Here is a 20,254-nt window from a genome sequence, read left to right as displayed (position 1 = left end):
TGTTGAAATTTGATATTCAACAGTTTCTCTTGTATAGCAAAGTCTATCCTGGTATAATTAAATGGACTGAGGGCAGACTGCAGTCTAGACTAATATTCATATTCAGCTGTTTCTTCGTGTGTTCTAAACTGATATGATCAGCGGAGAGAGGAAATTACAACAAAAAACACAAAGCTTTCATCATGTTTAGTTAAGCTGTCCCATACTGCCACAGTGTCAAACCAGGACAAAGTTTCCACACTTTTCAAAAGTTATTCATGTGACTTTTGGCAGCGTGGGTCTAAATGAGCAAAGTATAAAAAAACTTGACAAACAAAAGAAAATTAAATGCACCTTTAATTACACCAAAAAGAGCACCATTGATAATGCCTCTATCCTACTTCTGCTTTTCTCTTTGTGTGCGTTTTAAGCGAGGTGGACGTTTGATTTTATAAACAAGACACAGCACAACAGCCCTCGGCACATCTTCCAGAACACATGTTCAGCATCCATCGTATCAACAGCAGAAAATTCATAACTAGCCTGCCAGAAATTGCCTAAATCGATTCAAATGCAGTACTTACAGTGTGTCTTAATTGACTGTGAAGCAGAACAATGCAAATCCTGACAGGAAGAAAGCTCTTCTCTTAAATATGCGCCTGCTAAATACACCACATACAGAAGACAGTGATGAAGAGTTTTGGAGTTCTTGGCTGAAAAGGACAAATGCAGTTTTGTGGCTCGTGACTCAACGGCATAAAAAGTGGATATACAATCTTTTCAGTCAAAATGTATTTTCAAATCACAAATGACATGCTAAAATAATATACAAATACATTGTGTTGTGTTGTGGAGGTACTATGCCAGTCAGGATTTCTTTAACCCAAAACCCTGCTTATGTAAACAAGCTAAAAACAGAAAATAAAGTTAAAAAGTCATGAATAGATACAAGTGAATTGACACGTTTTTCACAGCACATTTTACCAGCAATTACAGAGATGTAATTCCAAACAGCATAGATCATTCATAACCATTACTTAAAACCGGTGCTAAGGCTGTGAATTGATTTTTGACATTTCGAGGTAATATTACTTTCTAATTTCAGGGTATTTACAATAAGCAAATTATGAGAAAATTATAAAATATGGTAAGTTGAAAATAGTTTCACTACCATGTAAAAAACAAGAAGTATCTAACAATATAAATCATATCTGTGTTTGTTTTTTAATTCATTCTTACATGTAGAAATTAGTCTTGTGTTCATTTTCTCGTATTCAAATAAACATCTTGCCATCTTTTCCTCCTTTAATATTTTAAACGTATTCAGCACACATTGACTGTGACTGTTATTCTAATGTATTCAACATTACTGATGGGTTTGGCACATGCATATGTGTGTGTAATTATATACGTTTCTCATCTGTGTATTACTTAAGATGCATACATCATTGTGAAACAGGAAATAAGTTTAAAAAATTAAATAAAATGAAGCACCAATATTAAACTATCGGCTCGTTAAAACCTTAAGAGGTATCTCCGTACATGTATACTTGCATTTACATTTACATGCCAGTGGTACTCTGTGACCCAAGATGTAAAACAAAGACCCGGCATAACAGTTACAGTGTTTTTAAGTCCAGGTCTTGTTCCTATGTTTCTGTATTGCATATACTGGCCAGTGCCTACAGCTCAAGGAGATTTTTTTGTACATTTCAATGTGTAGTGGAGTGCCTCACTGTTGTGAGTGAATATCGGCTCACTGACTCATTAATAGAAGACAATGCTGTCACCTACTGATAAGCCTTTGGTGAAGAATACCACAGATAACCCGCTCCAGTGGCTCAAAAATAAAATTAGTTTCTATTTGAAGAGAAATGTCTGAAATAAGAACCCCAAAAAACATACAGTATGCAGACACAGAGCAGCTACCAAGTTCAGTCTGCCCTTTGAGACTTAAAAAATAATTTTGTCCTCACCTTCAACCTTTTTGTTGTCACAGTTGTTTCAGTGAAATTGGTGGATATGTGGTTGTCAACTCCACTTCACACTCAGTCTCATTGTGCCCCCTTGTGGTCAAATAAGTGAATGTCTTCTTCCAACAGAGTGCAACAATCTTTGCAAGTGTCTGCTTTGTGTAAAACATCCAAACTCTAAATTATCTTTATTTGGCTGATCACTTCCCTCTTAGAATTTTACCTTCCCTCTTTTCAGTAGTGATTTCTGGCATTGCCACGGCACCACAGCGATCCCTCTGAGCCTCGACATCCATCTGTGCGGTGGTGATGTCGGACTCGTGGGCGAAGGAGTCCCTCACTGCCGTTTGCTGTCCAGAATGGCCTTCCAGTCGTCCGACCAAGAAAGGAGTCGCCTCTGGGAGGGGCTGATGGGGAGATGTTTGTTGTGGCAGGCAGTGAACAGGATGTGCTCCCACGTTGGTTTGGGCTCCACACCTGATCAGAAGACACATTAAGGCTCAAACATTACATAAGCGACAACCACACATATTTCACTGCGGAGGAGTACAAACCGTACAAACCACGGCTTTAGGCAACCCAAAAGACTCTTATAAAGCGCAAATGAGGCACTGACTCACATGCCACCACACTAACAGGATTATGCACTCCTTATCATTTCATGTTTTTTTCCATTCCGGCTTCCTTTTAATCTTTAAAACACACTTTCATGCATGGTGAATGCTGATCATTTCTTTACATCTTGATTGTTATGTCACTACTTTTTTGTCAGTCAGTGATCCTTGTCAGTATGCCATTTCAGTTATTAAAACTCAGTCAACGAAAAGAGCTCAACTGCGATTTTTCAGATCAGAGAACTTGCAATATTGTATTTCTGTTCGCTAAACCTCTCCCGACTGTCCATTCAGTTTATAATAATAATAATAAGTTTACTGACCGTAATCAGGCGCGCAGGTCTGTCGAGCTGTGGATTTCTGTGCACAGGTGCCTGTAGTGAGACCACTACTCAGACTAGAAAGTGTTTCAAGGGCCGTGTCATTTTTTTTAGCCTTTACAAAACCAAAAACTCGAGAAAAAGTGTAAGGAATGGTATAAAAAGTGTGTCTGTCTAACTTAAGGTGCAATTGTTAACATTTCCTGTTAACTAGCTTACTACCTACAGCAGTAACCGAGCGTTACTTCCAAGACTAATGAACATCATTAACTAACTGTGTGTAACAGGTTACATTTACAAACAGCCCTGTTCAGGATTGAGCACTAGGGGTGCACGATATTGACAAAATTTGATGTTGCGATTTTGATGAGGAATATTGAGATAATGATTTTTATTTCGATATTCTTAAATACATGTAAAATGTATGTTAAAATACATGTTTTTGGGCCTTGTTTCTGATAGGTTTCCCCTTTTATCTCCGCTGTTTCGTTGTTTCCCTGAGCCACACTATCTTCTTACTTTTCTGTCGCTCCTCTGACTCGCTTTTCTTTTTTTCTCTCTCCGTTCACTCACACATTGTCAAAGTATGCAAACACCCGTCACATGATATGCTCCGTAGCGTATGCTTGTGTAGTGGACCTATTTGCTCACACTTTCATATGATAGGGGAACTGGCCAATGAAACATAATTTTTTATTTCAAGTGGGCTCTAAATCGGACTCAGCTAAGCCACACACCCAACGGATGCATCTGTCTGCAAATTAAATGGAATATTGCATAAGTTCTGTTTCAGTATGATATTGCGCAATGTGATATTGCTAGATAGCACATCTACGGTGTGGTATTTCCCCACTGTGTGGAAGCTGGTCCTGGATGCTATAAGAGTTTAGGCTAACATTAGCATCTCTGTTCTGCTCTTTATTGGATTTGGGCAAATTTATACTGCACCAGAGGCATTGGTTAGTTCTCATCTTTAAAGCCCTTTTCTTTTGATTAAAAATAAAACATAATGTTTGAATATATAAGCCTCATAGAGTTATGATAAAACAAAGAACAATTTTTATTTTATTTATTTTATTGGCCAGGACATCTCTGCAGTACAATAGTATTTCCTTTACAATGGTATTTTGACATCCATTTTGCCTTTTAACACATATGGCTTCTGCAATTTGAAAATTGCAATTGGCCATATTGCAAATTCAATAAGAATGCGAGTAACTGTTCAGCACTATAATGGAGCTAACTTTAGCTTAATTAGCTGGTCTGTTATTGCTCTGGGAGCTGCACTGTCATTATTATCAATATAAAATAACAATAAATATCAATGTAGTTCAGAAGGTCTGTTACTTATTGACTAAATTAAAATGTCAATTAGCAGGCATTTAAATGCTCACGTGTTTCCAATCCTCACCTAGAATGTCAGGCTTGTCATCGATGAGTATGTCTCCGGTGATTACTGTCTTGTCTCTGGTCAGGATGACCTGCTCCAGAAAGTCATGACCCAAATGATTCTCTACCCATGCATACTAGACACACACACACACACACACACACACACACACACGCGCAGCAGATGAGATCTAATTAAAAAAAGGAAACACAGTAGTCATTTCAAAAGGGAACTGAATTGATGTTGTTGATTGACACAGGGCTTACCTTCTCATATGGGCAGTGTTTGTAATGCTTTATAGGGCTGGTACAAATAAAGACATCTGTGCTGCAGAAAGAAAGGGAAAACAACAGGACCAGAGTGGAAAAATTAAAAACATACAAACATTTTTATATCCTAGCTGTTTATTATGAGATCAGACCATATGGCAGATTTCCCTGATAAGAAAAGGTTATTCAGGCGCTGGCGGTTAAGGCAAGCCATTCATTTCCACCAGGAGAGGAAATGTAAACATACAGTTTCATAACTATATGACAGCTATTTTTAGACGTTATTCCACTGTTGTGGGTTTCTGAGAATGCTACTGGAAATGGCAATGGCACAGCCTCCCATATATTGACTCCAGATTTCACTTGAATGAATGAATGTAGTGACATGAATTGTCTCACTACAGATGCGGGTTGGAGGATGCTGTCACCAAAGCATCTACAGAGCAGGGCACCAAAAGCTGGTTCTACAGGGAATCCCAGCCCAAATTAGTATTTGACTTACAGAGCTCATCAGATCCAACATTTACCATCTTTAAATCTGACCCGTACCGATGTGGGAGTCAGGGTTTTTTAATACCCGAACTGTCAAGGAATTTAGGGGTACTATGACACAGGTTTCTCCCAGGTCATGATAGGGTCAATTTCTGAGCTAAAGTAAGCCATAGGAGACAGCTAGTGACTCTCCAAAACAGTAGGTCAGACTCCTTTCTCCTTTCTGCCTGCTTAGTCGACTGACTGACGCAGCTGTCTTGATAAGGATGCACTGTTTTCCATTGGTTAGGTAACCCAAGGTCGAGATTATCTTTATTTTGTTTCCTTACAGACAGACTGACTGGCTCGAAGCAGAAAGTGTTGCATGTGGCTTGAATGACACACAACGAGACATTAGATTAACTTAGGTAAGCACAGTGTCTTGATTTGAACAAATATAAGATAGAGGCTTCACACATGTATAAAGGAGTGAACAATAACCTTATTTGGACACTTAGCGAATCTCTGGGAAGGATAAAAATCCTTAAACATGAAGTATTATTCAGATTTAGTGTTGGCATTACATGTGATCAGATGTTGGATGCCCTGCATCTCCTCGGCCAGGCTCAATAAACAAATGCTGTGTAAGTCTTCATCAGCCTCCGAAATTTCTTCATCACACCTGAAACTGGCTCACTTTATTTCCATGACACGCACCCACCCAACCTGTTGTGAGACCCAATCCGCACTGCCCTGTTGAATAGCAGCAACACAGTAACCCTTCATTAAAGACATACAGCTCCAGGATTTCAACAATTTCTATGTGCTTCAAGCCCACAACCAACTGAACTGTAAGCGCGCTCACTGCCCCACCCATCCGAACCCACGACATTTTCCAGTAAGCTTACACAAACCCGCCCTGACTCGTGCATCACTAGCAGCCGAGGTTTCTGGGATGAACAGAACTCTACGCCTCTCCATCAATGTCTCTTATAACTCCTATAGCGACTGTGGTTGCAGGCTGTTATTTTTCTATAATGATGGCAATGTGACACATTTCCCATCCATCACAGTCTGCATGTCCGTTTGCCGTCACCACATCACACACCGGAACTGCACGTCACACTGGACACCCACAGGTACCGATCATAGAGGCTACCACACATTTGCCATATTCATTAAACTACCATAAATGTTGCTCAGAAACCTGTCTATGTTGCATGTGATTATTATATCAGCAGCAACCAAATTAGTTTATGCATCAGATGAGTGGACTGCATGAGTGGACTTCAAAACTTACTTATCTAGCTTGGCCATCTCCTTGACCGCCTCCACTCCTCCTGGCAGCGGATCCAGTTCTACGAAAAAGTCCTTGGACTCCCAGATACTGATGGCTTTTTCCTGGAGTAAAATAAACAAAAAACACAAGCAGCTTACTATCAGTGTACATTGATAAGGAGTACATCTAAATCTGTAAAAGTCTACACACCCTTGTGAAATAGTTTTTGAAATGTCAACATCACAACAACAACAACCTGAATGCCAGACTTCCGTCTTTAATGTGATCTTCCAACAAATGGAAAACAAAGAGGAAAATAACAAAGAGTTAATCATTAGGACCATTTTAAATAAAATAAATTTAAAAAAAACTACAACACCCCATTCATAATAATCATTTTGGACGAGCCTCCAAAATGATGTAAGGACGGGGAGAAAACTTCTGAAGGAGGCTAAGAAGACCGACTCTGAAGCGTGGTGGTGGTAGCACCATGTTTTGGGGCTGCTTCTCTTCAGCTGGGTCAGGGGCTCTTGTCAAGATAGACAGGACATTGACAACTAGTTCCAAATGTCAAGATATTTTGCCACAAAACCTGCTGGCCTCTGTCAGAAAGCTGACGCTGAAGAGGAATTGCACATTCCAACATGACAGTGACCCAAAGCACACATCCAAGGCATGGCTTCAGAAAAGGAAAATCATAGTATTGGAATGGCCCAGGCAAGATCCCCGAACTCAGTCCCATCGGAAACATGTGGAATGACCTACAAAGAGAGCTGTACACAGGAGAGCACCTCGCAAACTGAAGGAACTTTAACTTTTTTGCAAAGAAGAGTGGGACAAAATTCCAAAGTCTAGATGTGCAAGTTTAACAGAGTCTTCATTTTTCAATAAGAGGCTGATTTTCCAAATTCAGTCCGTGTTGGCGGGCCCTTAAGCATAAGCCAATCCTTATCCGTAAGACTTTCTGCTGTAATAAATACAGAGCACATGGCCAGCAATACCATTATTTGGATAGGTGTGCAGACTTGTGCAAGCAAGTTGTTACAGTTTTTTCCCCCTCATAATTAACTATTTGTTTTTTTTCCTCTGAATTTCTGTTTGTTGGATGATGACATTAAAGATGGAACAAGTCTGACATTTACGTCTTAATATTTCAGAAACCTACAATTACATAAGAGTGTGTGGGACTTTTCATAGCCACCATATATGTGTATCCACGGCACGTGAGTGTACACGTGCTCTGAAGGAGGAATGTCCAAAAGTCAACTTTTTCAAGGTCAGCTAGACACTCTGGAGGACAAGAACAGCTGAATTGTGACTGAGAATGTACAGCTTTCTTGAATATTTCAATAACAAAATAAAGCAGGAGGAACTACGAAAAACATCTTTGCGGTCCATTTCTTCTTTTGTGCTCATGTTTCTTTACCTTTGACCTAATTTACAATTCCCTGACATATTTTATTTGCGTTATATAACATCAATTTGACAAGCCAATGTGATTAGGGAATTTTTGCATTGTCAGATGGATTGGCTGTACTATAACAGTGTGCGGGATCATAATTTAGGATACATCTATGCCTCACCAACTTGTGCAGGATTAGCAGACATGTAAGATACTAGTGCAAAATCCAATTTATTAAAATAAAAGCTTTAAATAGTCTGTTGTGAATTAATTAGTTTAGTTTCTGCTTTGTCACTAGTGCAAAATCCAGAAAATACGTTTTTTCCACAGAAAAAACCCTTTCAAATTCATGTGACATTCATACACTTGACTATGAACACTATCTCAGTGGGTCTTAAAACACTGTAAATAAAAACACCTCTAATATGCTCTTATCACCTCTGAATTTTGCTGATTAAGATACTGGCTACTCCTCAGGCCTTTCTGTCCAGTCAGATGAAATTCATAAACAAAACATATATTGTGGTTGAACTGGTCATCACTCAAATGCAAGCATGGGACACTGGGTGGGAGTATAGGCCCTGCTTATTTCAAAGAACTGCTCATCTATATAGCCCATTAAATAATGTTTCTGTCTGAGGAACCAGCAATATTTCATGTTGGTTAATATCAAACCTCAACTGCAAACGCTACAGTGAGACCTGTAGTTATTTTTAAACAGTCTGTAATATATTGTTCATTAAATTCTGATCAATTAAATTATTTGTGTGGGGACCCGGGAAAATGGTTCTGTGTAAGACTGCAAATTGTGATTTTCAATAGCTCACTTACACACAGGTCACTCCTCAGCTGCCCGTACTGCGTTGACACCCAAAACCCTCTTCGGTCATCCAGGGTGATGTAGGGCTCGTCCGGATACCTGGCCCGGTACTTCTTGAGGAACCCTCCCTCGAAGTCCGCCAGCACCCCGTCCATGTCAACCAGAACCCGTAGTCTCTTACCCGGGGCAGAGGAGGACGACATGTTTACGCAAATCCTCTTAAACGGATCACGTAGCAATGTTTTCCCTCTTCCGAGTAGGCGTGTTGTCCTGCACAGTAAAAACATAGTTGACTATTGACAGATGGCTGCAGCAGTACCGACAGCTGTCACCAACAGTTACCGTTAACCCTCTCCAACCGACGAGTGCAAACAGTGGAAAAGTCCGCATGGGAGTCGAAAAGTTTTCCAAATTATGTGGTAGTTAAACCGTGTTGTTATTAGCACCTAGCATTGGTCGTGTTGTTATTTGTCCTTTCGTGAAATTTTGTTTCACTGCTGGCTTTACTTTATCATTCTGAGCGTCTTTCTGCTAGCCAGCTGCGGTTGAGCTAACGGTCGCTAACGTTAGCCGACAGGCTACTCGAACAGCAGCAGTCAGGTCAAATGTAACATGCCTTTGGCTACAGTGTTACTGGGAGCTGTTTGCATCGTTTGTCAGTGTGTTTTAACTTCCCGGCAGCTACCCGACAGCCTTTCTCAAACCCACAGCATCTGAACAGTGGCTGCTGGAGCAACCTGAACTGAAACGAGTAGTAGCCTAACATAACTGGTACCGCAGCACCAAGGGAAGAAAAGCTCAGCAGCTAGAACAAACTGTACGACAAGCCTGCTCGCAGCAAAGATATGTTAGAAGAACGAGATGGCTCACTCCTCTGTTGACAATGCGTGACAGCCATGCACAGTCACAATATGCAGTGAACCGTTTTCCGGAATCCATTAGTTGAACATACAATTTCATAACATAATTAAAATCAAGTGTATAAAGGTAATGAACCAATGTTTAATAGACTTCCATTCCACACTGTAACAAACAAAAATAGCAACAGCTTCAAGTCACCAGCACATGTGCCTTTAAGGCGTATTATCTACTTAATTTAAATTAGGTATCAGGGCATCTCATTAATATATTTGATTTTCTCAATTGTTAACTGTAAAATCAGGGAACTCCAAAAATGGAAGGGGGCAACATTGCTAGGGGTTTAGCAAGGTCCTCTTTGAACCCTGAACATGTTAAGTGGTTTAGAGAATCGATGGATGGATGGACAATCAGAATCAGAATCAGTTTTATTGCCAGGTACTGGTACACATACGAGGAATTTGACTCAGGATTGTACATTGTTCATGATGTGCTTTCTAATACAATAATAAAATAATAATATAATAAAATAAAATCAGACAAACTACAGAGTAGACAACACTAATATACACACTATGAACAAAACAATATAGACATATTGACAAATAGTGCAGTAATCAGAGTGCAAAGGATGCAAGAGTAAACTATTGTCATTATGTACATGTTGAAGGTGGATATGATATACAGGTACACATACATGTACACATGTACACAGTGTGATGGAGCATAGTGCAAAGGATGCTGGAAAAAATAAATAAGACCTATGACCTGAGGTAGGTGTATTGGTATACAGTATATACAATATGACATAGTATGAACATAGTATGAACAGCACTGAAATAGAGAATGGTGAATAAATAAATAATAAGTGGAAACCAGTAAACAGGTGCTGATTAGAGACAGAGTTACTGGGTTATTGCACAGGAATTGTTCCTGACACTGTGAGTCAGAAATCAGCTGTTCATCAGATTGATGGCTTGTGGGAAGAACAACCTTACATTTAACCAGTTCTCAGTTCTTAACATAACATAAGTGTTATCACAAAAACAGTCACAACCAAAATATTTACAAAAATAGCTGAATTTTTTTAGAAGTACAAGAAACTTTGGGGTCTTGTCTATATTCAGTCTATAATAAATGGATGCTATAAACTCAGACAGGAGCTCTTCCATATTATAGCATCTTTGTCGAAAACCCAGTAGATTGCGCGTCAGTTCCTGTATTTCTGTTTTTTCCTTAAAGGGAGAACTGACACTGCAGTCTAAAATAGACAACTGTAGTCCCCTAACATATAAGACAAGCACTATAAGTTACAAATTCCTAATAAAAATAACATAGTGGAAATAATGACAATCAAAGTTACAAATACTTTAAGCAAATCGTGCGTCTGGCCCTTTAAGAATTCAACGGTCGGTCCGTAAACTCGTTCCAGTCTGCTCTGTTCTTATGATCTCGCGACAGTTTCTCCTCAGTGGCGGCTGTGTGGCCCCCTGTCTCAGTCCGGACGGAGTTGTTTCTGACGTTTGAATGAAAAACAGTGCTAATTACCTCCACTTTGGACCCAGGAAATAATGGCTTCAGCCTTGGAGCAGTTTGTGAACAATGTGCGGCAGCTCTCCGCTCAAGGTAGGGATGCTAAACTCATTCGAATGGGAGGTATTAGCTAGGTAGCTAGCATATGCTATCCAATGCCTTGCCGATAGCTAGGAAGCCAAACTGGTCAGAGCCCTCTTTCTGCTTTATCATGTAAACACTCCGCAAAAATGACTTTTTCTGACTGCGAGAGTTCTGTAAAGTATCACCATAAGGTGCGTTAGTACACGGGGACGCCAAGGATAATCGCGAACTAGGTAGCCCATCAAACAAAATGTCAGAATTATACTTTTTGTTTTTGATCTAGAAAATAATTTCTGGGGATTGCCTACCGGTAGTCCCGCCCCGGCCCCACATGATTGGCTGACAAACTGAATTAGCGAATGTTATTGGTTCAAAGTCATCTGTCAATCACACTTGCATTACCTCTGTTGCAAGGCCTTGACAGGACACTTGACCGGCCGATTTATATTTAAATACTCAGCCTCAACGTGATAATTATAAACAGTTTTGTAAGTCTGTTTGTTTTTTACATTTGTGTCTACATTTGTGAAGAATAGCCTTTTGGCAATCATAGACAAGAAAATTTTAAAATAAAAATAATTTTCTTATTAATTTGACCCCTTTAAATAAGAACATGAAGAACATGCCTCTGCATACTTGTAAAAAAGTATTGCACTCTAATTTGGTTGTGGATTAAACTTTACAATGACCGTAAAGCGGGCATGTTATAATAACATTTTTAGTTTTGGCAACCAGTGCAGTCACATCTTTTGTCCGTGTGTCTTGCAAGGCATTTGGAAGCTGAAATGTAATGACATTAAATCCTGTTTAACAACCTAATTTTATGAAACGGGGGGGCATGCCTCAAGGCAGTGATTTCTAAAATTTTAATCTAGTATTGCAATGTAAACTGCCTTAAATATGAGAGATGTGTTTTTTTCCAATTATCAAAAGGGCATGTGAGACTGGCCAAAGTGGTTTACTTTCTTCTCTGTTCTCCTGCCTCCTACCCCTCCAGGCCAGATGACTCAGCTGTGTGAGCTGATCAACAAGAGTGGGGAGCTGCTGGCCAAAAATCTGTCCCACCTGGACACGGTGCTGGGGGCCTTGGACATCCAGGAGCACTCCCTAGGCGTGCTGGCTGTGCTGTAAGTAGCCCCCCTTTCCTTATTCTTTACAGTTTTGCCACCATCAGTGTAGTTAGCACCAGTTAAGAACTCTTCCTCAGTCTCTAGTGATGTCCGCTGCTGTCTTGTTTGCCTTTGTGTTCAGTTCTGTCCAGTCGTGTGTTTCTCTGCTCTCCTGCCTTCATTTTGCTACTTGCTTCTGCTTCATGTTTTTGTTTCTGAACTGGGCCAAGAGATTCTGTTATTGTTTTGTTTGTTGAACGTGATGTTTTACATTTTGTGGTGAATACGGTAAAGGTGGTGGGACTTTTGAGAAAAGTAGTTTAAAAGTAGAAAATGGTGCACATGACTTTGGCGCCAGAGTTTTTATGTGAGTTTGATATAAATAAATCACATAAATGATCCAGTATTTGCATGTTATTTAAAGGGTGCCAATTCCTTCTTAGTATTATGATGTTTTTATATTATTATAGTCGGCCTGTTGCATGTAGCATAGCAAATCTGATGTAGTCACAAAGCAGCTAAAGGCTACCTGTTGCATGTACAACTAATAATGTAACCATTAAATAATTTGCAAAGAAAGTGATTATGTCTTATCATTAAGTAAATCAAGAAATGCCAGTGCTGAATTTTTAACAGCTGTAAAAATTATGTTTAAGTCATAGAGTTTGATTGTGCATGGTCTAAAATCCAATTTTTATGAGTTGACTTCAGCATCACGAACCTGAAAAAATCAAGTTATGGAAATCATTTTACCTGTGCAGTATTTTTTCATATGGAAAGACTTTACATCCCTTTGCATATGGAAATGACTTAACAACTAAACCATCCAATTTTGCTTTTTCATCCCACATAACAAAGTGTTAGTGTCATTACTAGTTAATCTTTAAGGCCTCTGTCAAGCTCTCCTTGTTTCACTTTGCTAACCTCTTACTCTTAATTCCAGATTTGTGAAGTTCTCCATGCCAAACATCCCTGACTTTGAGACGCTCTTCTCCCAAGTTCAGCTCTTCATCAGTACCTGCAATGGGGAACACATTAGATATGCAACAGACACTTGTAAGTCCAGACAACCAGACCTCTCACCAGATGTTGCTGGTCGTTTTTTATGTTGTACAGGTTTTCAGTTGAACAAGAACAGATTTCTACTCTAGCCAGAATTCTTTTGCATATTTTGTTGAGAGCATGTACTCTGCTAACATATGCACGATTGTCAGCTAAACTGTGCCACACTACAACTAAATTATGCACACTTCTCGTGCACGCTCATTACCCAGTTTTGGACATATCTCAGATACTGTTTTTTCCAGTGTCCGCTGGCAAGCTAAAGATTTTTTTGAAACAACCAAAAAAAGAACATGTAGCACAGTTAGGATGGTATGGCATCTGTAATGTAGATTGTAATGGTCAAGTAAATGATGTATCGTAGTGTTATTGTAAATTGCCTTTAATTTCGGAGAAAGTCCTAATGTTAGATAACTTGAACCTTTTTGAGCTTTAGGAAAAACACTGTATGTAGAGGGATGGGGCGATTCATCTACACAATGGATGTCCTCGATTCCGAAAATAGGGCGATTTGCGTAACGTGCGCCGGCACAGACGATGCCATCATCGATGGCTGACAGACACCACGACGTTGAGCCGGCATCGTGATTATACCACCCTGTGAAAGCAGGCTTTAATCCCCACGAATATTATTATTATTATTATTATTATTATTATTTTTAAAGGGCTATACCTGCTTTGCACCTGCCTCGGAATTCTCTTCTCCTCAGACTCAGACACAGTCACACATATACAGCTACACCTGCAGTGTCTCACTGCACACACACCGGCTTGCCCCGCCTCTCCCTGTTTTATAAAGTTGCCTAAAAGACACAGAACTCGTCTTTTTTCCATAATTTTCCACCTGCGATCCATTGTCACGGCACGGCAGCTGGTCAACTGCATGCCGGCTTGTTGATGACGCAGACTATGAAACAACCAAAACCAACATCTGCACTCTAGTGTCTACTGTTGCTTTACCTGGTCTGTGATGTATAACGTAATAGGGTACCAAGTTTTTACTGAGTGAAGTCTGTGCGAGTGAACAAACATATGCACATAAGACGACCGCTCCCCTTTTTGAATTTGAGTTCTAATATTTTTCTGATCTAGCATCTGACAAATAGTCTATTATTGATGTTGTTAATAATATCATATCACAGCAGTGATTAGGAAATTGGACACATTTTAAATTATGCCACTCATTATTCTGATGTGCTTTATGTGTCACTGTAACGGCTGATAATTGAATAAAATATTGAATTATTATAAAGTAATCTTTAGGTGCAGTTCTAATGAAGTGTTGATGTGTCCTGTACACACATGTGAGCAGTGCTTTACACTTGACTAACCACCAAGAGTCAAACATCACTTTTCATTTAACACCTTTCTTCCATTCTGTTTCCTCGCACAGTTGCTGGTCTCTGCCACCAGTTGACAAACGCCCTAGTGGAGCGGAAACAGGTAAGACTTCGGACTCCAACTTTGGTGGGAGGGAAATCCCCAACTAGTTATCATTATTGAGCTGTAATTCTATATATGTGTATAAATCCAAATCAGCTGCCATTGTAGATTTTTGTTGGTCGAGTGGAGGGATTAGTGTAGAAAACGTAAAAACATAATGATGTTTTTATTCATGACTCGCACAAAAATGATGTGGTTGCTAATGAAGGCTGCAGACTTTAAATATCAGTGGAGAACACAGAATGCAAATGGGATTTTGCCCTTCAGTCAGCCTGTCTTTGGTTTGTGAGACACACACCTCCAGGTTCTGTTAAAGACTACCTGCACAGTTGAATCAGTGATCATTTAAATAGTGTGTAATCATTGACAGAGCGCTGTTTTAGAGATGTGAACAGTCCACCAACTCCACAAGCTATACGGCTTTGGGCTCTTTCATCCCATCAACAGCTGATCTCTCCCATGTTCATTTATAAGTCCTATTTCACTTTACATCATGTATGTGCTGATGTTCCCATGTTGACATGCAGAAATATGCTCACACACACACACACACCTTCATATCCTGACCAGCACTTAACATAGCGCAGCCCCCGTGCCACTCCTCGGCACTTCAGCAGTAGAATCATATGACTGTTGTCTAATAGGGGCAACCAAAAACAAATAAACATTGACTTCTTCTCACCTGAATAAGAGTGTTAGTGTGGGTCTTCTGTGTGTTTTGTGATGTTTTTGAGATTTCTGTGATGTTCTCTTTACTGTGAGTGTTTTAAAGGACACTGTGAGCTTGCGAGTGGGGCAAGCTATTGTATGTACCTTGCTGCAAAAGCAGTTTCCCCTTAGCGATAGCGAATCTTATTTTCAACTCTGTCCGACAAGACAAGGCCCAAGTGAGTCATCCTATTGCTGAGTTTCAGCATCCAAGAGTAGCATGTTTTCCTTTCCACTTCTTGATCTAAATATTTCAGTGCATTTTAAAGTGTAGCACAGGTTTTCAGTTTGTTTTTGATGTCCCCAGGATAACTCAGAATATTTCTTCCTTCTCTGACAGCCATTGAGGGGCGTTGTTGTCCTAAAACAGGCAATAGACAAAATGCAGATGAACACAAACCAACTTACCTCAGTTCATGGAGACCTGTGTCAGGTGAGTCTCTGGCCCTGCACCATCACCAGCATGGTTGTAACCCTGAATGGAATTACCTTGCACAAATAATTTTGCTAGCATTGTTTTGTAATCAACATCCATGTTATCCCTGTTATCTTTACTGTTATCTCCTCCTTCTCCTAAACGCATACTTGTTGAATATGCCATTCAAAGAGTTGTGTTAAATAATTCAAACGCAGGCTCAGTCCCAGCACAGTTCCTTTTCAGTATGACAGTCCAGTGTTAACCCTCTTAGTCATCCTCACTACATATCTGTCTCCTTGCAGCTGTGCTTGTTAGCAAAGTGCTTCAAGCCCGCCCTGCCCTTCTTGGAGTTGGACATGATGGACATCTGTAAGGAGAACGGAGCTTATGACGCAAAGCACTTTTTATGTTACTACTACTATGGGGGCATGATCTACACGGGCCTCAAAAACTTCGAAAGAGCACTGTATTTTTATGAACAGGTACCCCTGTGCGCTTTATGCTGCACCAAATGAACTGACATGCATACATGTAATGGAATAACCTTTCTAATTTAACCATTAAATCTTCAGAAATTGTCACACATGCTCATTTATGCCCTGAATGCACAGTTTTCTCTGGTGTATAATGTGTTTCTCATTTTCTCTAGGCAATAACCACTCCAGCCATGGCAGTGAGCCACATCATGTTGGAAGCCTATAAGAAATACATCCTGGTGTCACTCATTCTCCACGGCAAAGTGCAGCCGCTGCCCAAATACACGTCACAAATAGTAGGGAGGTTCATCAAGGTAAGGGCAAATAGCATGGAAGGAATGAATATTATTAGGGCTTTTGCTCTTTTGGGACAGCAGTTAGATTTTCATATGCAGGCATTTAAGTTATAGGAATTGCAGCTGCTGCAAGTAAGCACATTGTAACTCAACAGATGAAGCTAGTCACGAAATGTTGCTCACTTAAATAACACTCTGTCTACTTGTGGTTTACAGAATCTGGAGTATACACTTAGTTTGTAGTTTTAGGGTACACCTAGCTTAAACTAATCAACAGTCATGCAGTAAATTCTGCCTTCACGAGTGTTATAATCAGTTTTTGTTGAAACTGACTGATTGATTAAACTGTGTGGCCCTTTTGGAGGATGTATTTTGTGGTGCTATTGAATTGAGTTATACCGGCAGGCATTTCTATAATTTTCTCCATTTATATCAATGAGGAGACCCTCTCTGTGTAATGCAGTGTAATCTGCTCATGCAGTTGATGATTTGTTGCGCCATTAAGTGCTTGGTATTCTCTCTGCCCGCACTCTTCTCTTTCTCTTATTGCTGCCGTTAGCCCCTGAGCAACGCGTACCACGAGCTGGCTCAGGTCTACGCCACCAACAACCCGGCCGAGCTGCGCGGTGTGGTCAACAAACACAGCGAGACCTTCACACGAGACAACAACACAGGCCTGGTCAAACAGTGCCTCTCCTCCCTCTACAAGAAGAACATCCAGAGGTTAACAAAGGTGGGTGTGCCTGCGAGCTCGTTTGTTATCACAAGAAAGTATGAGTGAAATTCCTCCAGTCATGGTTTAAACTTTACTGTATGACTGGTGCTATGACTTGGTTTAAAGATTACATTTAAGTTCATTTTAGGCGGGGGGATAGGGAATGCATACAGCCTGTGGAAAGAAGAATCAAGCAAAAGAGTGTCTTAGCGTATTTAAATCACACAGTGGTTAAATTGGTTTTGCACTTATTCTGTTTAGTTTATTTGGCCAGGTGAGAACAATACCCTCTTCTTTCTTTTTTTTTAACTCTAACCTGAGACATCAGGAAATGTGTCTCAGTCCTCCACCTGTGCTGCACGTCATTAGTGTCTGTAACCAGAATGACAGGAAACATCGGGGAGTGACTCGGATGTAGACATCTGATAGCCAGCTGTTACTCGTACCCGGAAAGCTGAGCAAAGTAGAAAGGAATCAAGAATTTGCTGTCTTAAGTTAGAGCTGGATGACATATCACTTTTTAATCACTTTTCTGTCATGTCATGACAGAAGACAAGATATACTTTGGCTTCTATCTTAATATCAAGATGTAGCTTTGATTTGGGCTTACAGGCGTTGCTACAGTTAGTTGGTGCAGTATTCTCAGCCATTTTGACTATTCAGTTTGAAATGAATAGCATCGCCTCCACCTGTTTGGTCATCATTCACATTACTAAAGTACATAAATAAAAAAATCTGTCTGTAAACGTCTGAATGAACCCAATATTCATCCCTGAAATATTTGGCTGAAGGTAGAAGAACTATACAATAAAAAGGTGCGTGTGAGCTCTGGCACCTTGGTGACAAGTTCTTGGCTGCTTTTAATTGAGCAGCATGAAAGATATAACAATAGTTCAACCAAAGAAAAGTAACATACGTGAGGTTACACTCACAGGTTCAGTAGATATTTTAGTCTAATCTCATTTAATATGTTGTATTGCAGACCTTCCTGACACTGTCTTTGCAAGACATGGCGAGTCGAGTGCAGCTGTCGGGCCCCCAGGAGGCAGAGAAATACGTTTTACACATGGTGAGTTGGTCCAGAAAGACTCAAAACTTGAACAGCCGGTCCCAACGTTTCATCCGCACGCTTAACTTGAAATCGCTGCACATGAAGTATGCAAATTAGATGTGACGCTTCTGTGCAGATTGAAGATGGTGAGATCTACGCTAGCATTAACCAAAAGGATGGCATGGTCTGCTTCCACGACAACCCCGAAAAATACAACAACCCTGCAATGCTCCACAAAATTGACCAAGAGGTGAGGATGCCCAACTCTTATTTTCAATGCCGTCTTGCATTGCATGAAGTCTTATCATAATGTTGTGTATGAATGAATAGTATGTTTGGCGTTAACTACCATTTTAAAGTGAAGCTGTATCATTTTTCTCCTTTCAGATGTTGAAATGTATAGAGCTGGATGAAAAACTAAAGTCTATGGATCAAGAAATCACAGTAAATCCCCAATTTGTGCAGAAGGTGAGGCAAAGTTTAATAGCATCAAATATATAGATATGAATAGCTTTTTTTTTAACCTATGCATGGATGTGTTTTGGTTTGTGGAATCATACATTTCCTTGGAATGGTCTTGGGATGTTATTATTCATTATTCAGTTATTATTATTTTATCCATGGTGCAAATATTCTTTCTATGATAGAATGAAATGATCTAAGGAATGTGAACGCGGTTGAGCACAACAGTAGTATGGCTAGCTATCGGTGGAATGACAAAAAAACAAATAAAATTGTACAAAACATGACCTTTTTGGTATTTAGGCGTTAGAAAATCATCACCACTGCACATACATAACAATCAAAAACTAGAAAAGTAACATCTGGAACATGGACTAGTGGAAAAGGACCAGTTCTGGGTTTCCTAATTCTGTCGTTAACCTGCGTCCTGGAAAAGGCCCTTGGTTAGATTCAAGAGATAAAACCGTCTGCTATACTCCCAACAGGAACCGTTTTTTCCAACTGCATTCTCAACATGTTACACTTTATTTGCAGAGTATGGGATCGCAGGAGGACGATGTTGGTAGCAAAACATCAAGTTATTCCTGAGAGGCCTTGGACGGGGAAAGAACGCTGCAGCCACCCAACACGTTCTTCCCAGGATGAGTTGGATTTTTTTTAAAGAGGAAAACAAACATTCTATTGCATAAGGACATTGGTCAAGGAAAATCTAATTGTGTGGAATGATGATAAATTTGGTTATTCTTTCTTCACAGTGTCTTAAGGATAACAAGAGATCCTTACAGAAAAAGGAAAAAAAGATTACAATTTTGTCAGTGTTTTATTTATCAATGTTCAGGTTGGTGCGCCACTGCTACATTAACAGAAACCACAAAAATAAAAACTGGACTTATTTGTTCCAAACACATGTGTGAATAATCTCACTGTTTGTTTTGGTTCTGCTGCATGATGGCCATTACAAGAGGGCATTACATATGAGGTAAAACATCTATGGCTGACGAGGATTAAATCTGATATATTCAACATTTGTAAAAACTGCAATGATCGTGTCCCTCTCACTCCTTTTGGTTAGAATGTAGATATCATCAATAGAAAATCTGTACAAATCTTTATCTGGACACGCCCTTGACCAAACTCAGTACAGTGGAGGAGTCGTTCACAATCCGGTGCACTGTTTTGTTTTTTTTGGTTTGTTTGTTTGTTTTTTCCCTTTTTCTTTTTTTGTTTTTTTAGGTCGGATTCACTAGAGGTCGCTAGAGCACTGTATAGAAAACCGTTTTGACAGCTTGTTATTACAAGAGGTGAAGTCAACAGATGAAACCAAACTGTCATGTCATTTGGGAGCTTAAGCTTTGCGATTGTGGATCTGTTAATAATAAATTGTTTAAGAATATAGATCTGGGTTTCATGCCTTTGTGAAAATATCCTAATCCACTTGGTTCTGCGTGCACTGTAAGGTGGATATGAATTTCCATCCACTCTCGATTGACACATTGTAACGTTCTTGCTTTGTACAATGAAG

At 39.8% G+C, this 20,254-nt stretch overlaps 2 protein-coding genes across 4 annotated transcripts; one reads left to right on the top strand and one right to left on the bottom strand.

Moving 5' to 3' along the window:
• Positions 1-318: 318 nt before the first annotated feature.
• LOC123983134 (5'(3')-deoxyribonucleotidase, mitochondrial-like) lies at positions 319-9,340 on the bottom strand. 3 transcript variants are annotated; one of them, XM_046069269.1, is made up of 6 exons: positions 8,964-9,339; positions 8,529-8,787; positions 6,317-6,417; positions 4,543-4,603; positions 4,298-4,412; positions 319-2,429 (listed from the first exon to the last, which is right to left on the bottom strand). In XM_046069269.1, exons 2-6 carry the CDS (start codon positions 8,718-8,720, stop codon positions 2,290-2,292), a joined length of 609 nt encoding a protein of 202 aa, XP_045925225.1. In that variant the 5' UTR covers positions 8,721-8,787; positions 8,964-9,339; the 3' UTR covers positions 319-2,289. The 3 variants fall into 3 exon arrangements, with proteins under 3 accessions (XP_045925225.1, XP_045925226.1, XP_045925224.1); XM_046069270.1 differs by having other exon boundaries at positions 9,134-9,339; XM_046069268.1 differs by having other exon boundaries at positions 8,529-9,340.
• A 1,494-nt stretch (positions 9,341-10,834) lies between these two features.
• Positions 10,835-20,127, top strand: cops3 (COP9 signalosome subunit 3). The gene is made up of 12 exons (XM_046069252.1): positions 10,835-11,001; positions 11,990-12,119; positions 13,045-13,157; positions 14,557-14,606; positions 15,655-15,747; positions 16,035-16,214; positions 16,382-16,522; positions 17,064-17,237; positions 18,202-18,288; positions 18,407-18,520; positions 18,658-18,738; positions 19,267-20,127. The coding sequence occupies exons 1-12, from the start codon at positions 10,947-10,949 to the stop codon at positions 19,318-19,320; spliced, it is 1,272 nt and encodes a 423-aa protein (XP_045925208.1). The 5' UTR covers positions 10,835-10,946; the 3' UTR covers positions 19,321-20,127.
• Positions 20,128-20,254: the final 127 nt, after the last annotated feature.

Source organism: Micropterus dolomieu, linkage group LG14 (assembly GCF_021292245.1).
Source record: "Micropterus dolomieu isolate WLL.071019.BEF.003 ecotype Adirondacks linkage group LG14, ASM2129224v1, whole genome shotgun sequence".
Classification (NCBI taxonomy): domain Eukaryota; kingdom Metazoa; phylum Chordata; class Actinopteri; order Centrarchiformes; family Centrarchidae; genus Micropterus; species Micropterus dolomieu.
Note: the sequence above shows the minus strand (reverse complement) of the source record. Positions and strands in the feature narration are given on the sequence as shown.

Bases quoted from the DNA above. Each gene is read 5' to 3' on its own strand.
- LOC123983134 (XM_046069268.1), bottom strand. From the start codon at position 8,804: ATGTTTTTACTGTGCAGGACAACACGCCTACTCGGAAGAGGGAAAACA. The intron at 6,418-8,528 runs GTAAGTGAGCTA...ATTTTACTCCAG, and splicing joins AGCTGAGGAGTGACCTGTGT to GAAAAAGCCATCAGTATCTG. The intron at 4,604-6,316 runs GTAAGTTTTGAA...TTCTTTCTGCAG, and splicing joins GAGATGGCCAAGCTAGATAA to CACAGATGTCTTTATTTGTA.
- cops3 (XM_046069252.1), top strand. From the start codon at position 10,947: ATGGCTTCAGCCTTGGAGCAGTTTGTGAACAATGTGCGGCAGCTCTCC. The intron at 13,158-14,556 runs GTAAGTCCAGAC...TTCCTCGCACAG, and splicing joins TAGATATGCAACAGACACTT to TTGCTGGTCTCTGCCACCAG. The intron at 15,748-16,034 runs GTGAGTCTCTGG...GTCTCCTTGCAG, and splicing joins TTCATGGAGACCTGTGTCAG to CTGTGCTTGTTAGCAAAGTG.